This window comes from Varanus komodoensis, unplaced genomic scaffold (assembly GCF_004798865.1).
Source record: "Varanus komodoensis strain SLA01 unplaced genomic scaffold, ASM479886v1 scaffold12, whole genome shotgun sequence".
Classification (NCBI taxonomy): Eukaryota; Metazoa; Chordata; class Lepidosauria; order Squamata; family Varanidae; genus Varanus; species Varanus komodoensis.
This window is the reverse complement of record NW_025335349.1, coordinates 16539480-16559234: the sequence shown is the minus strand read 5'-3', so window position 1 is coordinate 16559234 and position 19755 is coordinate 16539480. Positions and strand designations below refer to the sequence as shown.

The window sequence follows — 19755 nt, the reverse complement described above, 5'->3', positions numbered from 1 at the left end:
TAATAATAATAATAATAATAATAATAATAATAATAATAATACAGCACTGCAACCTTTCACTCATGCACTTATTCCCCTCACGCCTCCAAGCCTGCGTAACATCCATGTGATGGGCATCCAGTTAAATCAGGTAAGTGTAAGCCCAGTCTATGCTACCTCTATAAGATATATACAATCTGGCCTATGCACAAAAGTTCCTAGTCAAACACTGTCATTCAATGGCAAATCAAAGGGAAAGGTTTCAGTACCAATCCCTTACTTCACCAGATTAGCTTGTACAAATGCATGCAAATATTGCATGACCTTCAGAGGAGAAAGATTTTTAAAAGAGAAAAGAAGTACAGAAGTATATTATACAGTAATATAAATCATGGATTTGTAAGTATGGTATACAACACTAACTGAAATTCAGCATAAACCAGTGAGACCAAATCATTCTAGGAGTGTTTCCACAATGTCACTGAACAGATCTGTTTCTGGATGTAATGTTTCTATATTTGAAAATGTAAAATGTTTAAAACGTAAGAAAAGCCCTACTGGATCAGAAAAGCGTCCATCTAGTCCAGCACTCAATTCACAGGATGGTAAAGCAACTGTCCACAGGATTCCTCAAGAAGGAGCATAAGACTTGCCCAAGTTCTTCACCAACTGGTGTATGCAGGCATACCATCCTACAATTTTCCTATTTCTTCTACCAAGTCAGACCACTTATCTTCCACCAGTTCTCCACACTTCCCATGGAAAGCCTGTACTTCACTCTTGTTCTTCAGGTCCTGTCTCTGTTTTAAATAATTCTTACGGCTTTACTATCCTGAACCATCATTAGCATACTACTGCATTTTATTACCGCAAGGCCAGAGCAAACAAACTGTAATTTAGTCAAAGAAAGCATTGGAAAACTGAGGAATATTAGGGAAATAGTAACAGCTCTTGACTTTCCAATCTTAAATGTTAAGATTTAGATATAATGTGAGGAAAGGGAAATAAAATGCATCTTGATCTTGCAAGTATTTAACTTCAGCCCACATGCACTTCAAGTAGAGATTACATGAAATCTGCTTCTGTAAATCAAACAAGGGAGTACAGTATATATCTTGAGTCTGAAAATTGATATTATTCTGCCCACATGGTCTTGTGTCCCACAAATCTTAAAGGGAACAAACAGGCCATTCAGTGACTTCACATCTTCTTCATAAAACAAGCATTTATTTACAGTTCACTTTGATTTTTAAATTCTCTCTCATTTCAGCCAAACTAGGGTTTATCAACATAGTCACTGACATTGTATCTCCTAAGCACTTTCCCCTAGCTAGCAATCTTTCTCTATACACGAGTGGATTTGATTAAAATCTTGAGTTAAATCACTAGTCAGTAAGACTAAAATGAATCATGACTTTCTACATAATTTGCAAGCATGCATGCCTTCCCAACAGCCAGAGGAACTTTATTACAACATTCCTGAGCTGGGGTCTCTTTTATGGCCTGCTGTCATTATAGGTTTTCTCCAAGGAAAGAATATTAGGATGAACCTCAGGCTACACACAAAAAGAGCCAAAGACTTATGAAGTATTCTGCTCAAAACATTTCACACTTTCCTTTTAACTGCTTGTTGCTCTCTCTTCACACTTAGCTTCTTATGCAGACCTATTCTACTCCCAACAATCTTTTTCTATTCATTGCTTTTTTTAAACTTAGCAGTTCAGAAGTAAGAAGCAGATGTTCAAAGGAACAATGAGATTAAGGTCTTTTTCTCAATTCTGTATGTTTATTTTATAACATTTTCCTGTGAAGAAGCATGTGATCTCTGTAGACACAAATTCACAGTTTTGAGAACTACAAAACCAAGTATCTTCTGGATAGAGTATCTGCCCAGTAATCTTACAGAAACTCCTGGACAAACATGACATTGGTAAATGAATTCCATTAACCCATTCCCCAAAACATTTTAATATTGTATGACTATACATGCTATTTAATTAAAACAAATCATGCTACATAATTAAACTGGTTCTTATTTCATGATAAATACCCTTTGGACTCAAAATATGAATAGCCTAAAAGAATAGAAAAAAACTAACAGCTGGTCAATTTTTTCAACTACTCTAGTTTGGTGAAGTCTACTTCCACCTGAAAGGTATTTTCAAAAATAAGGAAGCTACAAATTTTTGTTTTAAACCAAAATAAGGTTAAAGAATTGTCTGCTTTCCCCTTTGCCCAATTCTCCTGGTCTCCTTAAGTGGATTACAACATGCAGCAAGAATTATTTTCTGTTTTTGAAAACCCCAACTTTGCAAAGTTTTTAAAAAAACCAGAACAAATCTTATCACATTTTTTTCATTTTTAGAACATTGGTCTTTCTACCTATACATTGCCAGGAAGCCAAAGTTTGCAGCCAAATGTGTATCTGAGCTTTCCACAGGAAACAGTGGACCTTTATGATTCATATTTGAAATAACAGACATAGCTCACCCATACATTACATTTTTGATGTGTCCCATAAGTCAGTAAGGAACATATCCCTACAGGGTTCTACCATCTTAGATACACAGGTGATCAGTGAGGCATTTTATGGATAAGTAGAGACACCTGAAATACTGGACAAGCTCTATAGTTCATCATTTTCCTATGTTTCTTCTTCTAAAGATGGGAAGTAAATCAACACACAAGTGAGCCTATTATACAAAAATGTTCGCATCACCAACAAACATTTGAGGGCCCTACAGGTGAATGGAAAAGCAACTTGGGGTACTTGCAGCGTGGCCCAACAGCCAGCTACATTCCTCACACCTGGAAAATGGAGCACAGAGGAAAATAATGGAATCTCATTTCCACTTCAGAGAAAAGCAAACAGCCATCAAATTCTCACTGCACTTGCAGAATTGATGCTGGGCCAATGCAAGCAAAATCAAAGCAGTCTAATCTCCAGTGAACCCATGTTCTTCTATCAGTGACTTGTTGCACTTACAAGCTACTCACCTAAGTACATTGCGCAGTTCTGCCTTCCCAATTTGTCCCAACTCCCTCCTGTACAGTGGCTTATAAACAGTAAAATACAAATTACTCCTTATACTTATTCTCCTCTTGCCCTCATACCTAATAAAAAAGAGGGGGAGAAATTTATTTATTTATTTGAGTATTTTTACCCCGTCCAATATGTTGCAGGTCTCTGGACGGCTTACAAGTCAAAATCCAATAAATACATATAAACCCAAATAATACGAAATAATCCATGACTGAAATCCTTTCCTTGATTTAGTACCTCCAATTTACATCAACATTTTTGATATATCTTACTATTATCCTCTTTTTTCTTGGGATGACAAAACGTGGGCAAGACAGGGCTTTTGGAAAAAAGGAACTGGATTTTCTCGTAGCTACATCTGCTTAAAACCCCCTTTCTTTCTGCACAAGAGTTAAAAGACAGTTAGGTCTGCTGACCCCTGCATTTGATGGTTGTATCTCTTGACTTTGTTTCCCAGGAAATCTTCAGAAATAAAATGATAGTAAACTCACTGATATGACCCAGCTTAGAGGGAGGCATGACCCACATAGGCAATTTCCACTGCACCATATAGACTGGTGCAATGGCAAAGTCTGAGTCCAATAAGCTCGCCCTCCCCTCCACAACATTCAGGGAGCCAGCAAACAAGTGAGCAGAGTAACCTCACTTGCAACCCAATGCTGCAAAGGGTTTCCCCCACCTCCAGCCATGCTTAAGCTCAAGCCTTCTTGCTCCATCATCCAAAGAAAAAGGATGGGCAGACAGGTCAAAGCTTCAGGGGAAGAGGACAACTGATCAAAACATGAGCTTTTTAAAATGGTCACTTGTCCAACTCAGATACAGGGGCAGCAGCCACTCCCGAGGGCTGCTTTTTTGTCACTGGCCCCTCTTTGTCTGTACAACAGGTGGGACTCACATCCCTGGGAAAGATCCCACTTAGAAAGATGGCTGAGATTTTAAGAGAACTGTTCTGCATGCAGCAGACCCCAGATTCAACCCCAGTACATCCAGATAGAATGGGGGGGGGAGGCAAGATTCTAGAAAGTCACTGCCAACCAGTGTCAAGAATCTTAGACCAAACAGACGCATGGTCTGACCTGGTGTAGGGCAGCTTCCTATACTCCTCAGAGGTGGCCGTCCCCTCTGCCCTGTTGCATATCTTGGCTCTCTTAATTCAAGGCATGATGGTAGCGGCAGACCTCAGCAGGCCCTCTCTTCTCAGCTGCACCGCCCAGACAGGGAGGGCAGGAACGTGAGCGATGGCAGTGGCTGTTTCAGGGCAAGCCTCTCCCAGCACCCAGCAGGCCTAACACAATTTGCCAAAAGTCTCTTCGTAAGGTTGCACACAGGGCTGCGCCCACTATAGGAGTGTGGAGGAGCGAAAGGGCTCCCCAAAACATTTTGCTGAACGCTTCCGACCCTTCCCAGCCAGCTTCTTCCAACCAAGCCTGGAAAAGCACAGAGCTGCAGTCAAGATGGATAAAAGACTGAGGGGGGCGGGTCTTCCAGTTTCGGTACGCCGAACTCAAGAGTTTACTCTGAAGTCCACGTCGCCTTCCTCACTTTCACAGCAAAGTCCTCCGTCGCTTACTCCAGATCCCTCCTCAGCCCAATACTGACCCTCAAACTCTCCACGCCCCATCACTGCTAGGAAACCCTTCACGCGACACTCCCGAGTTAAATGCGTTATGGGGGCTGCAACGCGTCGGCAGCAGCCGCGGGCAGGGAGGCGAGTGTCCCCGGCAAGCCCCGCCCGACGGGCGAACTTTCTCCCCAGCCCTCGAGCACCGCGACTGCCCTGCCAACCGAGAGGGCCCTACCTAGCGGGGGCTCCCCCTCATGTATGGAGTCCTCGAAGCGGACCTGGCGAAGGCTCCCGGCTCCGGGCACGGCGCCCCACAAGCGGTTGGCGGTGCCCCTCAGCAGGCGCCCGCTCTTGCCCGTGAAGGTGGTGAGGTACTCCATGCGGGGCGGCGGCGGCGGCGGCGACTTCCCCGAGGGGCGACTCTACGGCGCTCCGCCAGCCGGCCGCGGGAACGCCACGGCGCTCTTCAGGGGGCTGCCAGCGGCGGAGAAAGGGGCGTCTCCGTCTCACGCGGCGGTGTCATACGCAGCAACGCCGTCCAGCCTCGCCTCGCCAGGCCAGGCAGCTCACTCGCTCGGTAAAAAGTTGGGCAAAACTTTAGGGCAGGTTCCGCCCCAAAGCTCTTTCCCTTAAAGGGCCCGCCGCGCGCTGGGCACGGTCGAGGGCTGCAAGAAGCAAGCCCGGGCTTTACTTAGACTTGGCTAATTTTACTTATATCCGACTTTTTTCCTCCTTCAAAGAAGCCAAGGCGATTTAGATAAGATCCTCTCCATTTTATTCTCACAAGACTCCTGTGAGGTCAATTGGGAGGCGTGTCAGGCTGGCGCAAAGGCAGCCCGTGAGCTTCAGGGTTGAGTGGCAATTAGAGCCGGCTCCCCCCCGCCCATCTCGCTACCCGCTCGGACTTTTCGTGCAGCCGTTGATGATTACATACCTTGTTTGTGTACATGCATATATACATACAAATATACAGAGTAATAGACTAACGTGGCCACGCACTGGAGAGCGTTTCTTTGTGTGTACAGACTCGTTCCACAGGATAGACAGGCTTTTTACAGCAAAAGTAAGAGCCAGTGTGGTGTAGTGCTTGAGAACACGGGACTGGGACTCAGACGATCTGGGTTCTAGTCCCTGCTGAGCCATAGGAGGTGACTTTGGGCCAGTCACAGACTCTCAGCCCAACCTACCTCACAGGGCTGTTGTTGTGGGGATAAGATGGAGGAGGAGAGATGATGTAAGCTGCCTTGAGCCCTTTGTAGGAAAAAGGCAGGATATAAATCGCTATATATATAAATAAATAAAATAAAAAAGTGTTTATTGCAGCAAAAAACCCCAAGACTAACACATTTAGCCTTGTAGTCGTAGGACTTCTTTCTCTGTCTAAGCATTCATAGAATCAGGACTTTTTTTGTCATCGAACGCACCGGGACGGCGTTCCGGCACCTTTTTTTCAATGGATTTTACGAAGTGATTTTGAATTGTAGCAGATCAGCAGCAAACTTCATTAACATAGTGCCTGCAGGTTGCTATTGTGTCTGCTATCTGATAGTGAGAGAGAGCTGCTGGGGACGCTGCTCATGGCTTGGGATTGGTGTGTGCTTACTGCCGGCCGGGATGTGAGTTCCGGCACCTTTTTTTTTTTTTTTACAAAAACACTGCATAGAATTATGCCTTTATTCTAGAATAAATAGATAGAATATTCTATCATGAACTGTAATCTACTTCATCAGATGTACAAATGCTATGATCCGTGAAAGTTTATGCCAGGATACATGTGTTTTCCTTTAAAGGGCCACAGAGACTTTCGTTTTTGTACACTGATGCACAGATAAATGAAGTTACATAGGTCTACTCAAACTGAGGCCTTTTGGTTTATGAGAGACATCCCAGGTTAAAAATAAATACAGAATATACTGTTGGGTAATACCTTTATTGGAACCAATCAAAACGCACAAAGGAGTATGCAAGCTTTTTTGTTTTCCAGGTCTCTTCATCAGGCCAAAAGGTAGAATATGGAAAGGACATAAAGTACAAAGATTAGACCAGATGTTCTGGCCATGATGTCTACAGCTTAGGCTCAGTCTCAAAACAGAGTTTGTAGAAGGACTCATCACAATAAGCCAGGTTCTAGGGAAGCCTATCTTATCATTTTGGGCTGATCATTTATAAAACCAGGAATTCTAGCTTGCGTATTCTGTCTGTCGTCTGTCTTTTTTCTTTCATACTCCCATTTATATGCCACCTACTACCGAAGTCTCAAGGCAACTTACAATAAAAGCTACTGTTTGTTGTTGGCTTGCAGTGGGACCCTGGCCAATTATATATAAAATGAGCCAATGGTATCTGATATCTAGGAAAATGATGCTTGACTATACAGAATTCTGGTTTGATCCAGCAAGGTTCCTCTGTGAATTTAAAAATGTATTCCATCAATGAACTTTCCTGTTGTCTTTCATGGTGGCTAAAAATCAGTATGATTTTACATAGAATATAATGAGATACTGTCTTTCTCTGAGTTAAAGCCAAATGATTTTTTAAAGGCTCTCTCAAGGTGAGAGTGGTAAAGGACTTGAAAGCATTGATATTCTTGGGAAATTTTATTCTTCAAGAATTCAGTTTAGTCAGATCTTGTTTGAAATCCCTCTTCTCTCTGCTATCAGGAATTGGGCTGCTTGTGGCTTAACTGATAAATGGAAAATATTATGCACATAAAGGGTTTTTTACTCTTTTACAGCTACAGTCCTTTGTCCACTGTGTGCTATTTTCCAACTACAATTCTTTGCATGCTTATTTTGGGATAGGGCACAAAGAACTAAGTGTGACATACTTCTGAATAAATATGCATAGAACCTGGCAGCAAAGCCCCAAATTTGAATTAGCTGTTCCTTGTCTGAGTCACATATATTTGATTCCGTGTCTCTAAACCAGCTTGTAACTTTTAGTCTTTGATCCATGACTAGGTGTGTGTACATGCACACATGCTTAACTAACAATGGATAGTATTATAATCCATTATTACACACAGGTCTGGGGTAGAGTATGTGAGCAATTTTGGTATGTTTGCTTTACATTGTTATAGAAGAGCTGTGCTTCTCATACACTGTATTTGGTAGTTCTGGATTTGCCCAGTCAAGGTTTATGGCTGAGCAGCATGTTCCACTAAAGAATTTGCATCCAGTAAACATGACTCAAGCATCTGAGGAAAATGATTCAAACACAAGTGTGTGTGTGGAGGGGAGCGGGGTGGATCTCTTACAAGTGTGTATCTTAGAAGCAACATTCAAAATATAGATTCTCTGCCATGTATACTGCTGAGGCAAAGCAAATTTAAATATTGCGATCTGACCTCAGTAATTCTCTTTGTAATAACTAGAACCCTGGTCTGTGAGAGCTTCTCTGGCTATGCAGTAAAGACAACTTTCACAAGGGTGCTTGAGTGGCCATCCTTTTTCATGCTTTCTTCAGCAAAAGAGACCATGTTCTAACAGGACAGAAGTAACTGCTGGTGCTGCATCCCAAATACCTTGCTAGTACATTTTAATTTGCTGCAGAGAATGTCAGAAAAGGAGGGCCAACATGGGCTGGTTGCATTAACTATTATGTGGCAGGCAGAGATGCAAACACCTCCCCCACACATACACACACCCACTCTTCAATTGCTGAATTTCTGCTTCAGCAGGTTCCTCCTTAGGCCCTGCCCCTTCTCTCCTGCAGTGAGAAGCTTTTGAAACATACGAACTTTTTTCCTGCTGCCCAGAGACAAGGCAACTGATCAGAGAAACCTGCTAGGATAGAGGTAGGAACTGCAGAAGAAACTGGCAGACCATATGGGGACTGCCTGCAAGTTCTCCCTCCCTGGTTTAAGGCATAGCTTTTACAAGACAGATTATATATGTAAAAAACCTAATAAAATAGCACTATTTGCAAACAACCATTTTAAAGTCAGTTATAGCACACTAAAAACAGCAACTTATACCAAAACATTGGTTGTATCACACCACGGACAATTCAAACTAATCCTAATTGGTATCAGAGCTGCAATATCAAAACATTAAGAAACAGTTACCCAAAACATATTTCTAAGAGTTGTTTGAAAGGAGCACTATAGGGTCATATGCAAATCAGTAAGAAGCAATGTAAGGACACCGGCTTATCTCTGAGCCCCGGAAGGATAATAGATTTTAGGCAAATAAGATCTCCATCTCCTTTGAACATGGAGTCATATGGGGCAAGGCATTCCTTCAGATAGCCTAGCCACAAACCGTTTAGGATTTAAAGGTTAACAGCATTTCTCTAGAATGGGTCTGGAAATATACACTCAACCTGTGTTGATTGGATTTCTGGAGTTATTTTCTTGGCAGGTAGCAACTAAATTGGATTTCAGCATTGGACAGAGTGCATAGAATAGCAGAATTGGAAGCGACCAGGAATGCCATCAGGTCCAACCCCCTACTGTTGCAGGACACCAATTTACACCGTCCTAAGCATATGACTGCCCAGTTTCTTTTTGAATGTCTCCAGTGTGGGAGAGCCCATGGCCTCTCTAGGCAACTGGTTCCACTGTCATATTGCCCTGACAGTTAGGAAATTTTTCCTGATATACAGCCTGAACCTGGTTTGTCACAACGTGAGATGATTATTCCATGTCATACACTGTGGTGTGATCAAGAAGGGATCTTGTCCTTCCTCTTTGTGACTGCCTTTGAGATATTTATAGAGTGATAACATGCCCCCTCCCCCAAACTTTTCTTCTCTAGCCTGAACATACCCAGTTCTCTCAGACTCTTCTTATAGGGCAGTGTTTCCAAAACTGGGATCACTTTTCCTGTCTTCCTGGACTCTTTCTAGTTTTTCTGCATCTTTCTCAAACCTTGATGCTCAGAACTGAACACAATATTCTAAATGAGGTCTGACTAAGAGCATAGAGGAACTATTCTTGTCATTTGGAAGTAATACTTATATTAATGTATCCCAAAATAGTATTTGCCCTTTTTGCAGCTGCATCACATTACTGGCTCATATTTAGCCTGTTGTCCACATTTATTTATTTGGCTTATTTTCTGCCAAATTGGCCTGAGGGCCCTCTGTGGATTGCAAACAGTTAAAAAAAATATCCTAGCAATAACAAAAGCAAACAGTTAAAATACAAAAGCAGTGACCATAAAAACAACATACCACTAAGGGCAATTGATTAAAGACTATCAAGATAAAATCAGTTATTACAATGCCTAGAAAATAGGGTTGTTTTTGCCTGGCACCAAAGAGAGCATACAAGAACGCCAGGCAAATTGCTCTTGGAAGGTGGGGTGCAGCTACTGAAAAGACCCATCTTATTAGCTATCCTCCTTACCTCCAATAAGTCCAAGTTATTTTTCATTTTCAGTTCCGTTGAGCCACATATTCCCCACCTCAATGGATGAATTTGGCTTCTTTTTCCTAGGTGGGGACTTGGCATTTTTCCCTATTGAATCTCATTTTGTTGCTTTCTCAGCCCAGTGTTCAAGATGGTCCTGGATCTTAATCACTATTCCACCCAATGTTGTATTGTCTGCAAATGATGATCATTCCTTGTACTTCATCTAAATCATTAATAAAGATGCTGAAAAACACTGGGCTAGACTAAACTCTGCAGCACCCTTCTAGTTACTTTCTCCAGTTTGAGAAAGTATCATTGATGAACATTCTTTATGTCTAATACAGCAGCCAATTTTGGATCCACCGAATAGTTTTTCTATCTAGTTCACTTTTTGCTGGTTTGCTTATCAGTATGTCATGAGGCACTATGTCAAAAGCTTTGCTAAAGGTGAGACAGATTATGTCTACAGTGTTTCCACTGTCCACTTGGGATATTACCCCATCCAAACATGAGATTAAATTAGTCTGACAAGTCCATGATAGCTTTAATAATCATTGCATTTTCTTTTGAGGTGCTTGCAGACTGATTTTATAATTTTCTCCAGAATTTATCCAGTGACTGATGTCATAGCTGGTCTGTAATTCCTCGGTTCATCTCCCCCACCCCACCCCACCTTTTTTTTTTTTTTTTTTTGAAGATGGGGACAATGTTAGCTCTTCTCCAGTCATCTGGCACTTCTCCTGTTTTCTATGACTGACTGACAATAAGAGTGTTCTGAGAGTTCTGCCATTGGCTGTTTTATAACTGTGGAATAAAGTTCATCAGGTCCTGGACATTTGTACATTCTTATTCCATCTAAGTATTCCTTGATCATTTCTATGTTATTTATTGATTACTTATTTTTAATAGTTATAATACTGCCTTGCCCACTAGAAGCCATTAAAGCAGCATACAACAATTTAAAACAATAAAATGCTGCCATAATAAAAGCTAAGAATATTAAAAGCAGTAAAAAACACTAAAACATTGTAAACAAGGTCGTTTTTAGATAACTAAATATTTTCACAGCAAATTCTTTGTCACAGTCCTATTATTTGCTGGGGTAATGAAAACCTTGCTTTAGGGTACTTAATTTCTCCCACATTTGCTAAGTCTTTCTTGCAAAGTTTTTCTGGATTTGTTTCTGATTTGGATAGAGAAAAACATTGAAAACTGCAAGGCAGGAATACCGTGTGTGTGGCAATCTGAGTGAGGGAGCAGTTAAACAAAATCTCTCTGGGGCTACTGATTGGCTTAGGAGCTTGAATATGTCGCACAATCTTGTAGGAAAAAAGGCAGGATATATACATCAAAAATAAATAAAATAAATCTCTAGTTCTGCCCTTTGTGTAAGTATAGTCGAGGTTAGTTGTGAAGGCACACAGCATCTGTCGTCCTGATGCTGGGCTGTACAGCGATTGACCGTTATGCTCATCCTTGCCTCCCTTGACAGATGTTTTCTGCTGGTGTCCAGAACCATTTCTCAAATGCAGCCCAGAAATCAGAAATGCTGCCTATCTCAGCAGTCGATCCTCTCCTAATACATAACTCATTCACTGCTGAGAGAGCCCAACAAGACTATGATTTATGTAATACTCAAATAACACAGTGAAATTATATCAAATAAAAATGAAAAGGGAAAAGAGAATTTCTGAAAAAATGTGAAGACAAATCTAATTTTAGTTAGTTTTCACTGATGCATTTTATTTCCAAATATGCTGGACTGTCAGAAATATGAACAAGTGGATCATAGATCAAATAATCTAGAGCTTTCTCTAGGAGCAAAAATGACAAACCTGAGACTTCCACACTTTGGACACATCATGAGAAGGCAAGACTCACTGGAGACCATCATGGTGGGGAAAGTCAAAGGCATGAAGAAAACCAAACATGAGATGGATTGGAGAATGATGCAAGGAGGAGGAGAATGATGTGAGCTGCCTTGAGCCCTTTGTAGGAAAAAGGCAGGATATAAATCGAAAAATAAAAATAAATAAATAAATTGGATCCATGAAGGAAGCCACAGTTCTGAAATTAGAAAAGCTGGGCTGGCATGTCACAGACAGGCCATTTTGTCACAGACAGGCCGTTTTGAGGGCTTTCATCCATGGGGTTACCGTAAGTTGGAGATGACTTGTTGGCACATAACAACAATGCATTTTAAGAGTCAAGTGCAATAGTACCTAAAATTCTCAAGCATTTCCCATTTTCTGTAAGTTGCCCATTCTTTGGCTGCAAAAAGAAGTGTTCTAGGCAATCATGAATCTTGAAGTAGTTGATTTTTAATGCAGAGTGACATTTCCATGGCTACTAAAAAAAGCTCTGCAGAACGAAGCTGCCTCATGAATCAGCTAATGCATATGCCATTTGTATATAATCTAAAATAGCATACAGAAATGCACAGAATAACAAAGAAATGTATTTATTTCTAATATTTATATGCAAGCCAAAGCTAAAAGCTTTCAGGGTGATAAACAATGGGAAAAACACATAAAATTGATGTTAAAACAGGAAATGCACAACAATCAATTAAAAGCAGGAGGCTAGAAAAAGGCATTGGAAGAACAGTGTAACAGTGGAGATACACAAGTTAAAATTGCCTAAGAAAATGAAAACACATTTGCCCAATGCCAAATATAGCATAGTAGGTGCCAGGGGGTCCCCTCTAGGAGGGGCTGTGGCTCAGTGGTAGAGCACATACTTTACATGCAGAAGGCCCCAGGTTCAATCCTTGGCAGCTCCAGATATGACTGGAAAATATCTGTCAGCAACTCTCCAACATTTTAGGAAAATCAGTGTAGACAATACTGGATCAAACTGACACTGGAGTGGCTCAATACGAAGCAGCTTTCTATGTACTTGCTGATAACTAGGAAAATGGGAGAGCTACTTTTGAAAAGGTCAGCTGCCTGCCAAGCCTCAGCATGTAGGAACACTTAGTGCAGGGTTTTCAAAGGATAATTTCAGGGCTTGAGTAAAAAAATATATGGGAAGAGGTGTGCCTTCAGTTAGTTCCAGACTGTGAAAGGCTTTATAGGTCATCAAGAATTGGGTCCAGAAAATAGTTGGGAGTCACAGAAGAGGCTATAATGATGTGATCATTGCACATGATTTCATTCAGTAGCCTTTGTTTGTGCTAAAGTTTCCAGACAGTCTTCAAGAGCAGTCCCATATACAATGCAATGTAGTAGTCTACACGAGAGGTCACCAGGCCAGGGATTACTGAAGTCAGGCTATCTCTGTCTTGGCAGGGTCATAGCTGGCATACCAGCCGACACTGGAAGAAGGTATTCCATGCCATGGAAGGCACCTGTGCTATGATAAAGGTGGATTATAAGCACCCACAAGAGTGGGCAGCACAGAGCCTAAGGTCCACATATACTTGTGCACTCTACATTGTGGCTTTCACTGAAATGTAACAGCACACCACAAACTGGTCTGGCACAGCCACCACTTAAAATTGGTAGTGTACCCTCCAGAGAGATGAAATTGGTCCCTGGAGCCACTGAAGTTGCTCACCCCTGTATGAGAGAAACTAGAAAGCCAGGATATGCTAAATATGTGGAGATATAAGTAGTATTGAGAACTAGATTGATGAATATAACAAAAATTCCAAGTCTAGACTGATACCACCACGAAGCATATCTAGAATATACTGAAGTTTCTCCTTCATCCACCTCTGTTATGCAGCTGTTTCCATTTTTTAGCTGAATTAGGCATAGCTTTTGTGCAGTTCTTAATTATATCAATGCCCTTATATAAACTAGATCGGAAACTTTTACATGTGCTATCTGCAGTCACATGACAGTCTGTGAAACTCCAACTGTATTTACTTCATTTCCACTAATCATCTATACCAAAGTTCATTAAAATCTTTATTAAAAGTGTTTATAGGCCATCCACTACAAGTGTCTTGGGTTCATTATATTATTTTTATGTGAAAATTTTAAAACATCTAAATCACTAACACAAAAATGTAAAATAAAATTCAGTTCCCCATTCAGACTAAAAATATGTCCCAACATATTATGTGTTTAGATTTATATTCCAAGGAAAGGTTTTGCAACAAATATTGTCTGTAGGAAAAACCTATTAGAAACAAGCCTTAAAAAGAATTGAAAGTACAATTCTACGCCTCACTATTCAGAGTTAGTTCAACTGTGTTCAGAGGGGATTATTCTCAAGTAATCAGAATACAGTTGTCGGCTTCAATCTATCCATTTTGCAGGACCAGTTTGCAAAGGATTGTGCCCACAGGAGTTCAGTCACAAATCTTTCCATATTATTCTTATAGACTCAAGGTCTGCTTTTTGTAGCAATGAGTATTTAAGAGTCATTTTTTGTGTAATATTTCATTTCAGTTAGCTGTCCCAGAAGATTCTGTTTGGCATGCATTCAGATTTTACTGTTAAGAAGTCTAATGAGCCTAAAAGCAAAAAAACAAAACTTATACTTGTCAGATGTTATTGCTTAGATAACGAAGTTTGCTACTCTTTTCGCATCTTGTATAGGAACTAAATAATACATGCTGCTTTAAGTATTAAGCATCTAAAATAGCTACAGTTGTATCTCATCCTGTTTACTGAGAACAACTGAGTTAGGTGGGACTTTTTGCCAGGTAACTGTGCATAGAAGTACAGCCAAATCCTATTTATACTTACTCAGAACTCAATTCCATTATGCTTGCCATGCCTTTCTCCCAAGAAAGTGTACATAAGATTACAGAGCAAGCTTATTCAGGTTTGCCTAGAAATAAATTTCACAGGTTTATGGGATGTAATCCCATACATGTGCATCAGATTGCCTTAGACATCTCTCAACTGTATTTATTTGAAATAGTACTGATCAATATATCACTGATTAGTATAAGCTGCCCTTTTCCTCATGCAAGTATTAGTAGGCTTGGAAGTAGCCTAAAATGTGTTGTGATAACAAACTCCCAAACTGTAAGAGGAAAAACCAATGAGGGGCGGAACTGCTTCCACCAAACAGTAAACTTAGTGACCACAACAGGCTGAATGCTGACTGCCTCAGAGAGGCTGAATTGTCAGGAATGTTATGAATATCCAAAAAAAGGGCATGGCTGCCTGGAACTTTGAACATTAGGATACCACACGTGTAGTTTTTTTCTGTTAAGGAATTCCAGGGCTGACTAATGGGTAGGAGGAATTTCTTGCAAAATTCCACAGAAAGTACAGGAGGAGAAGCTTCTAGTGGTGACTGGGTAACTAATCAATTAATTACTGGGTAATTAATCATTTATCCCTTGCTGTCTTTTCTTAGAAGTAAATCTCTGTGATCCTAAAGGACTTATTTTCAATTAAGTAAAAATAAGATTGCAGTTTGATTTTCAACATTTATTTGGAAGAAAGTCCCATATTATGGCAATCAAGGATTTGAGCACCTGAAGCTGAAAATTCAGATAACAGCCCTTAATGTACTCAACAAGTGCCATTTGGGATGGACAGTAGAACCAGCCATTTTCCCAGAGTTAATTTGTGGCTTCCTCCCAAGTAAGTGTGTGAAGGCTGCAGGTGACATTTTACCTTCATCCCATGACTCTGATCCCTTATTTTAGAAGACACAGAAGTCATTACCACTCCAGCTTTTGATGTAATGGCTAGAATGATATGTTGGTACAGAGGACACATAGTTAAAACTCAGAAGTGCCCTGGACCAGTTGCACACATATTTGGATTAACTTCACAGGGTTGTTCTGAGGATAATACCAGCAGAGGAAGTACTTTTTATGCTACCAGAGATAGACAACTTATGGCCTGACAAATGCTTTGGCCTCTAACTCCCACTATCCCTCTCCATGGTTGTGCTTGCTAGGACTTAATGAGAGCTGGAGACCACCTACCACATGGCTACACTGAGTCCCATGAGCAGTTTCAGGGCAGAAATTACACACACACACATGCACAAACTCATGTGTAATTGTAAATACTTTTCTAGCTATGCCACCCTAGCGCATCATCATCATCATCGTTGTTGTTGTTATTAATTTTAGACAGCAAGGTTATATATTTAGAGGGCAATGACTTTAATCTACTCTCTCATTAAACTGATTTTGTTGTCCATATGGTGCTTGGTACATAGCTGGTGTTTAATGGGATGGAGATGTAGGAGGGAAGGACTGTCAAAATAATTACATTATAGAAACTACCCACAGCACTGAATTTGAAATTCCCAGGGTGCCTTGATAAAATATTCTGCAGGTGTAAAGTATTCGATCACATGGACTGTAAGAAGTCTTGAGTTTAGAGATCTCAGAGACAAAGAACGTGTCAACAGTAATCACATACTCATTTCTCATGATCTTATGACTAGCTTCAGTCTGAATATGCACAACGTGATCTACAGTCTATAAACAGCTTGAGTCTAGCCCCTAGGAATCCATAATTTTAAAAACCCACAACACCTTGAACTTTCTGATAACTCTTTACTACATGCAGTACTTGCTTTCACCCACTTTTGGAAGGCTAAACATATCCATTCTAATTTGGAAAATGTTACTGGTTTTCAGTCTATCAATAGCAAGATATTCTTGCACATATAGATCTACATAGAGACATTTGAAAATGTGTGGTGGTGTGTGGATACTAATTCTTTTAACATTTTTTTCTTCCAGTTACTACATAGTGTCTAGTTTGGGTTCTGTTGACCCATTTTAGTGTTTCACCTAAAAATAATCTCCAAGGTTTCTAATGACTTTGAGTACCATGTTTCTCTTTTATATCTGATTTTCTCCCTAACAAGCTTCTCTACCTCACAAATGCTGGACAGAGATTTAAGTAGCTGCTAGATTTAGGGGATCAGTAATTTTTTCTGGTCCCCACATCTAAAACAATTCTCCATCTCGTGACACTTAGTCTAATTAAGGCTGAACTCTTGATTAGCTTGGATGCAGTAGTGGTATTTCTGGAGCTTTTGAAACAGAAAATTGCTACTAGGTCATCCTTCTTTTGACTGCTTGACTGACACTAGTTTTCTGGGTTTCAGGCAGGAATGTTTCCCAGACCTACCTGGAGATTCTGGCGATCCATTCTGGGACCTTTTGCAAAGCATGTGCTCTACTACTGGAATTTGGACCTTCTCCTAAAACCCTCTAGGTTTATCCAGGAGATAAGTAGATCTTCCTTTACCTTCAGGCCATAGAACAATTCTCCTCCCCAGCAGTATCAACTGTCAATAGTGACCGTTGGAAAAAGTACTGCAGAGTACAGTGGACTGGAAGAACAGAATGCAGTTACAGGTGATGATGGTATCGGGAGATACAAAAAAGATTTTCTAACAGTATTTTGAGCAGCCATGAAGTTCCTCAGATGTTTGCCAAGGCTCCTCAGTATCTATAAAAGACAGCCTACCAAACAATTACATTGTCTATAAAAGTAACAATGGCTGATTGTTCTGTCCCAGTTAAAATAACTGGGTGTTAGGGCCAATAGATCTGGGCAGTGCCATGCAGTAACCTAGGAATATGTCCCAGAATCCTTAGCAACATACATGGATTCTACAGCAGACATCCCTAGATAAGAAGATAACTGAATATCGAAAGGTTTCCCACAAAGCGGAAAATCTGAAAAATGCAATGACATTTGAGATGAAATATGTAGTCTGACAGGGTCTAGCTGGATACACCTGGTCAGGTCTCACACCTATATTTTGTCTTAATCTCATCTCCCTCTTCTGCAGAGTGAAAGGAATTCATGACTACAGCTGAGCCAAACATTCCATGCATGATGTTCACTGGTCTTTCTAGAGGTGAAGAATCTGCCAAGGTCTGGGGAGGAAGGAAATGGAGCCAATCTGGGGATGAGGAAATAAAGTGCTTGAAAATTCATAATGAGGTGGCTCAAGAGCTTCCTTCTTTAACATTTAACAACACCTCTGCACCTTGGCTGAGGGCCAGCTAGCAGCACAACTCCATGTGCTTTGGAAATGGGAATCCAAATGGAAGCAGCCATCCTTTTTTTCCAGTGGAAAGACATGGGAACCACACATCATCATCATGTTTTGTCTTTCAGAGTTTGTAAATCCTCTTTCTCCCTTGATAACCTTAAGAACCTCTCCCCTCCTCAAGCGTGTCACCTCATTCCCCAACCACAATCAGAAAAAAGGTCCAACTAAATGAGGATGGAGACTTTGTCCTATTATTGATGGTACAGCCTAACCCTAGGTTTATTTACTTGGAAGTAAATCCTACAGATTTCACTAGGACTTAGATCTAAATAAGCATGCATAGGATTTCAACATCAAATGTTGTTTAAATATCACAACTAATCCTTAAGAAAATCCAAACTAAACATACCTTTAATTTGTGGGTGGAACATTTCTGTAGATCTCTTGAGAATAAGAAACTCTAAGTGCTATGCTGGCTTTGGCAAAGGACAGCTCTACATTTTAATTGTTCGAGCGTCAGGCTGCAAACTGAGTGCTTTGCTGGTGCTGTTCGCTTCTAGTTCACATGAGATGCTTTGAGGAGTGGGACGGCTCTTTCCTTTTTAGGAAACATGCCCTCTGTGCTGTGGTGATTTAGTCACCCATCTGGAGTGACTCCAACAGTAGCCACAGGAAACATGTGTGGTTATAGAACTAACTGAATTAGTTACAGTTAGTTCTATAATGCACTGAGGCATTCCACCCTTCTTAGGTCCATTATTGATACTAAAATTTACCCTGAAGCAGCAAAACAGACAGTCTCCAGTTTGCTTTAATAATGCAAAGATTGTGAGTGCTAAATGCAGAAACAGCCTGGGCTGTTTCCCAGAGGAGGGGATGGGACAAAAATTGTGCTGGATCCAGAAACCCAAATTGTTGTGCAATTGTAATGAGCAGCAGGATGCTGCGGGGGAGAGTATTCAGGTCTGGACCTGTGAAAATGATCTGAGATGCATCAGGAATGGAGGTGAAAAGGCCTTCCGCTTTGTTTTGCCTCTGCATTGTAACAGAAGCTGAAAGCCTTACCAGACAAAACACACAAAGAGGGGTGGGAGGAGAGCTGGCAGAGGACATTCAAAGATAGCACCGTGCTTCAGGACGTTCCCAGGTTAGGAGGAGGATTTGTTAGAGTTGTGTCCTGCAAGGAATTAGAAGCCACTGGGCCTAATCTTCTATTTATCTCTTTGAAGGGGGACAAATATGCAAAAAAAATCTCAGAGACTGCAGGCACATATGAACAGTCATACCCGACCATACCCAACCAGCAAGAGGACCCTTTTTGTCTCCTAATACAAAGATAATTTGTTTGAATTTGTCTCTTTGTATTAATGTGTTTTCCTAGCAGATAAGGGTTAGGGTTAGGGTCTGTGATTTCTGCAGACTGAAGGAACATGTGGAAAGAAATCACTGAAAACAGTAGCTACAGCTTGATGGATCACATCAATTTCACATGTATTCACTAATTCTGTTATGCTGTTTCCACATTAAAATCTGCTCAAAATATACATTTAAATAAGCATTTCTAGATGTACTTTTAACAAAAGTAAGTGTTTCTAGATTATTTTCTCCAAAGGATGGCTTTTTACACAACACTTGAAATACATTTTGAGCTCAGAAGTATAACCTTCAGAGAAGTGCCAAATCTACTGGACAGCTATATTCTGATCCATACATTAGTCTAGGAGGTATGGATTAGCTAGTTCATATCCTGAATTCACTATAGCAGATTCCTCAAGCATCCTTTATATTAGCACCCAGCATGAAAGGGTAATGCCACAAATAAATCATGTAATGGTCTCATTTCAAATTAGCCATGTTCAATTTTTATAT

At 40.7% G+C, this 19755-nt stretch overlaps 1 protein-coding gene and 1 long non-coding RNA gene across 3 annotated transcripts in view; one reads left to right on the top strand and one right to left on the bottom strand.

Moving 5' to 3' along the window:
- OXR1 (oxidation resistance 1) overlaps positions 1-5105 on the bottom strand; it is a 70313-nt gene extending 65208 nt beyond the window's left edge. For both annotated transcript variants that reach the window (XM_044421780.1, XM_044421781.1), the window contains exon 1: positions 4822-5105. In XM_044421780.1, the coding sequence (XP_044277715.1) occupies positions 4822-4966 (145 nt within the window). In that variant the 5' untranslated portion in view covers positions 4967-5105. The remainder of the gene's footprint in view (positions 1-4821) is intronic.
- On the top strand, positions 5106-17827 carry LOC123019158. The gene is made up of 2 exons (XR_006413869.1): positions 5106-5163; positions 17680-17827. It is a non-coding gene; the product is annotated as an uncharacterized LOC123019158 (long non-coding RNA).
- Positions 17828-19755: the final 1928 nt, after the last annotated feature.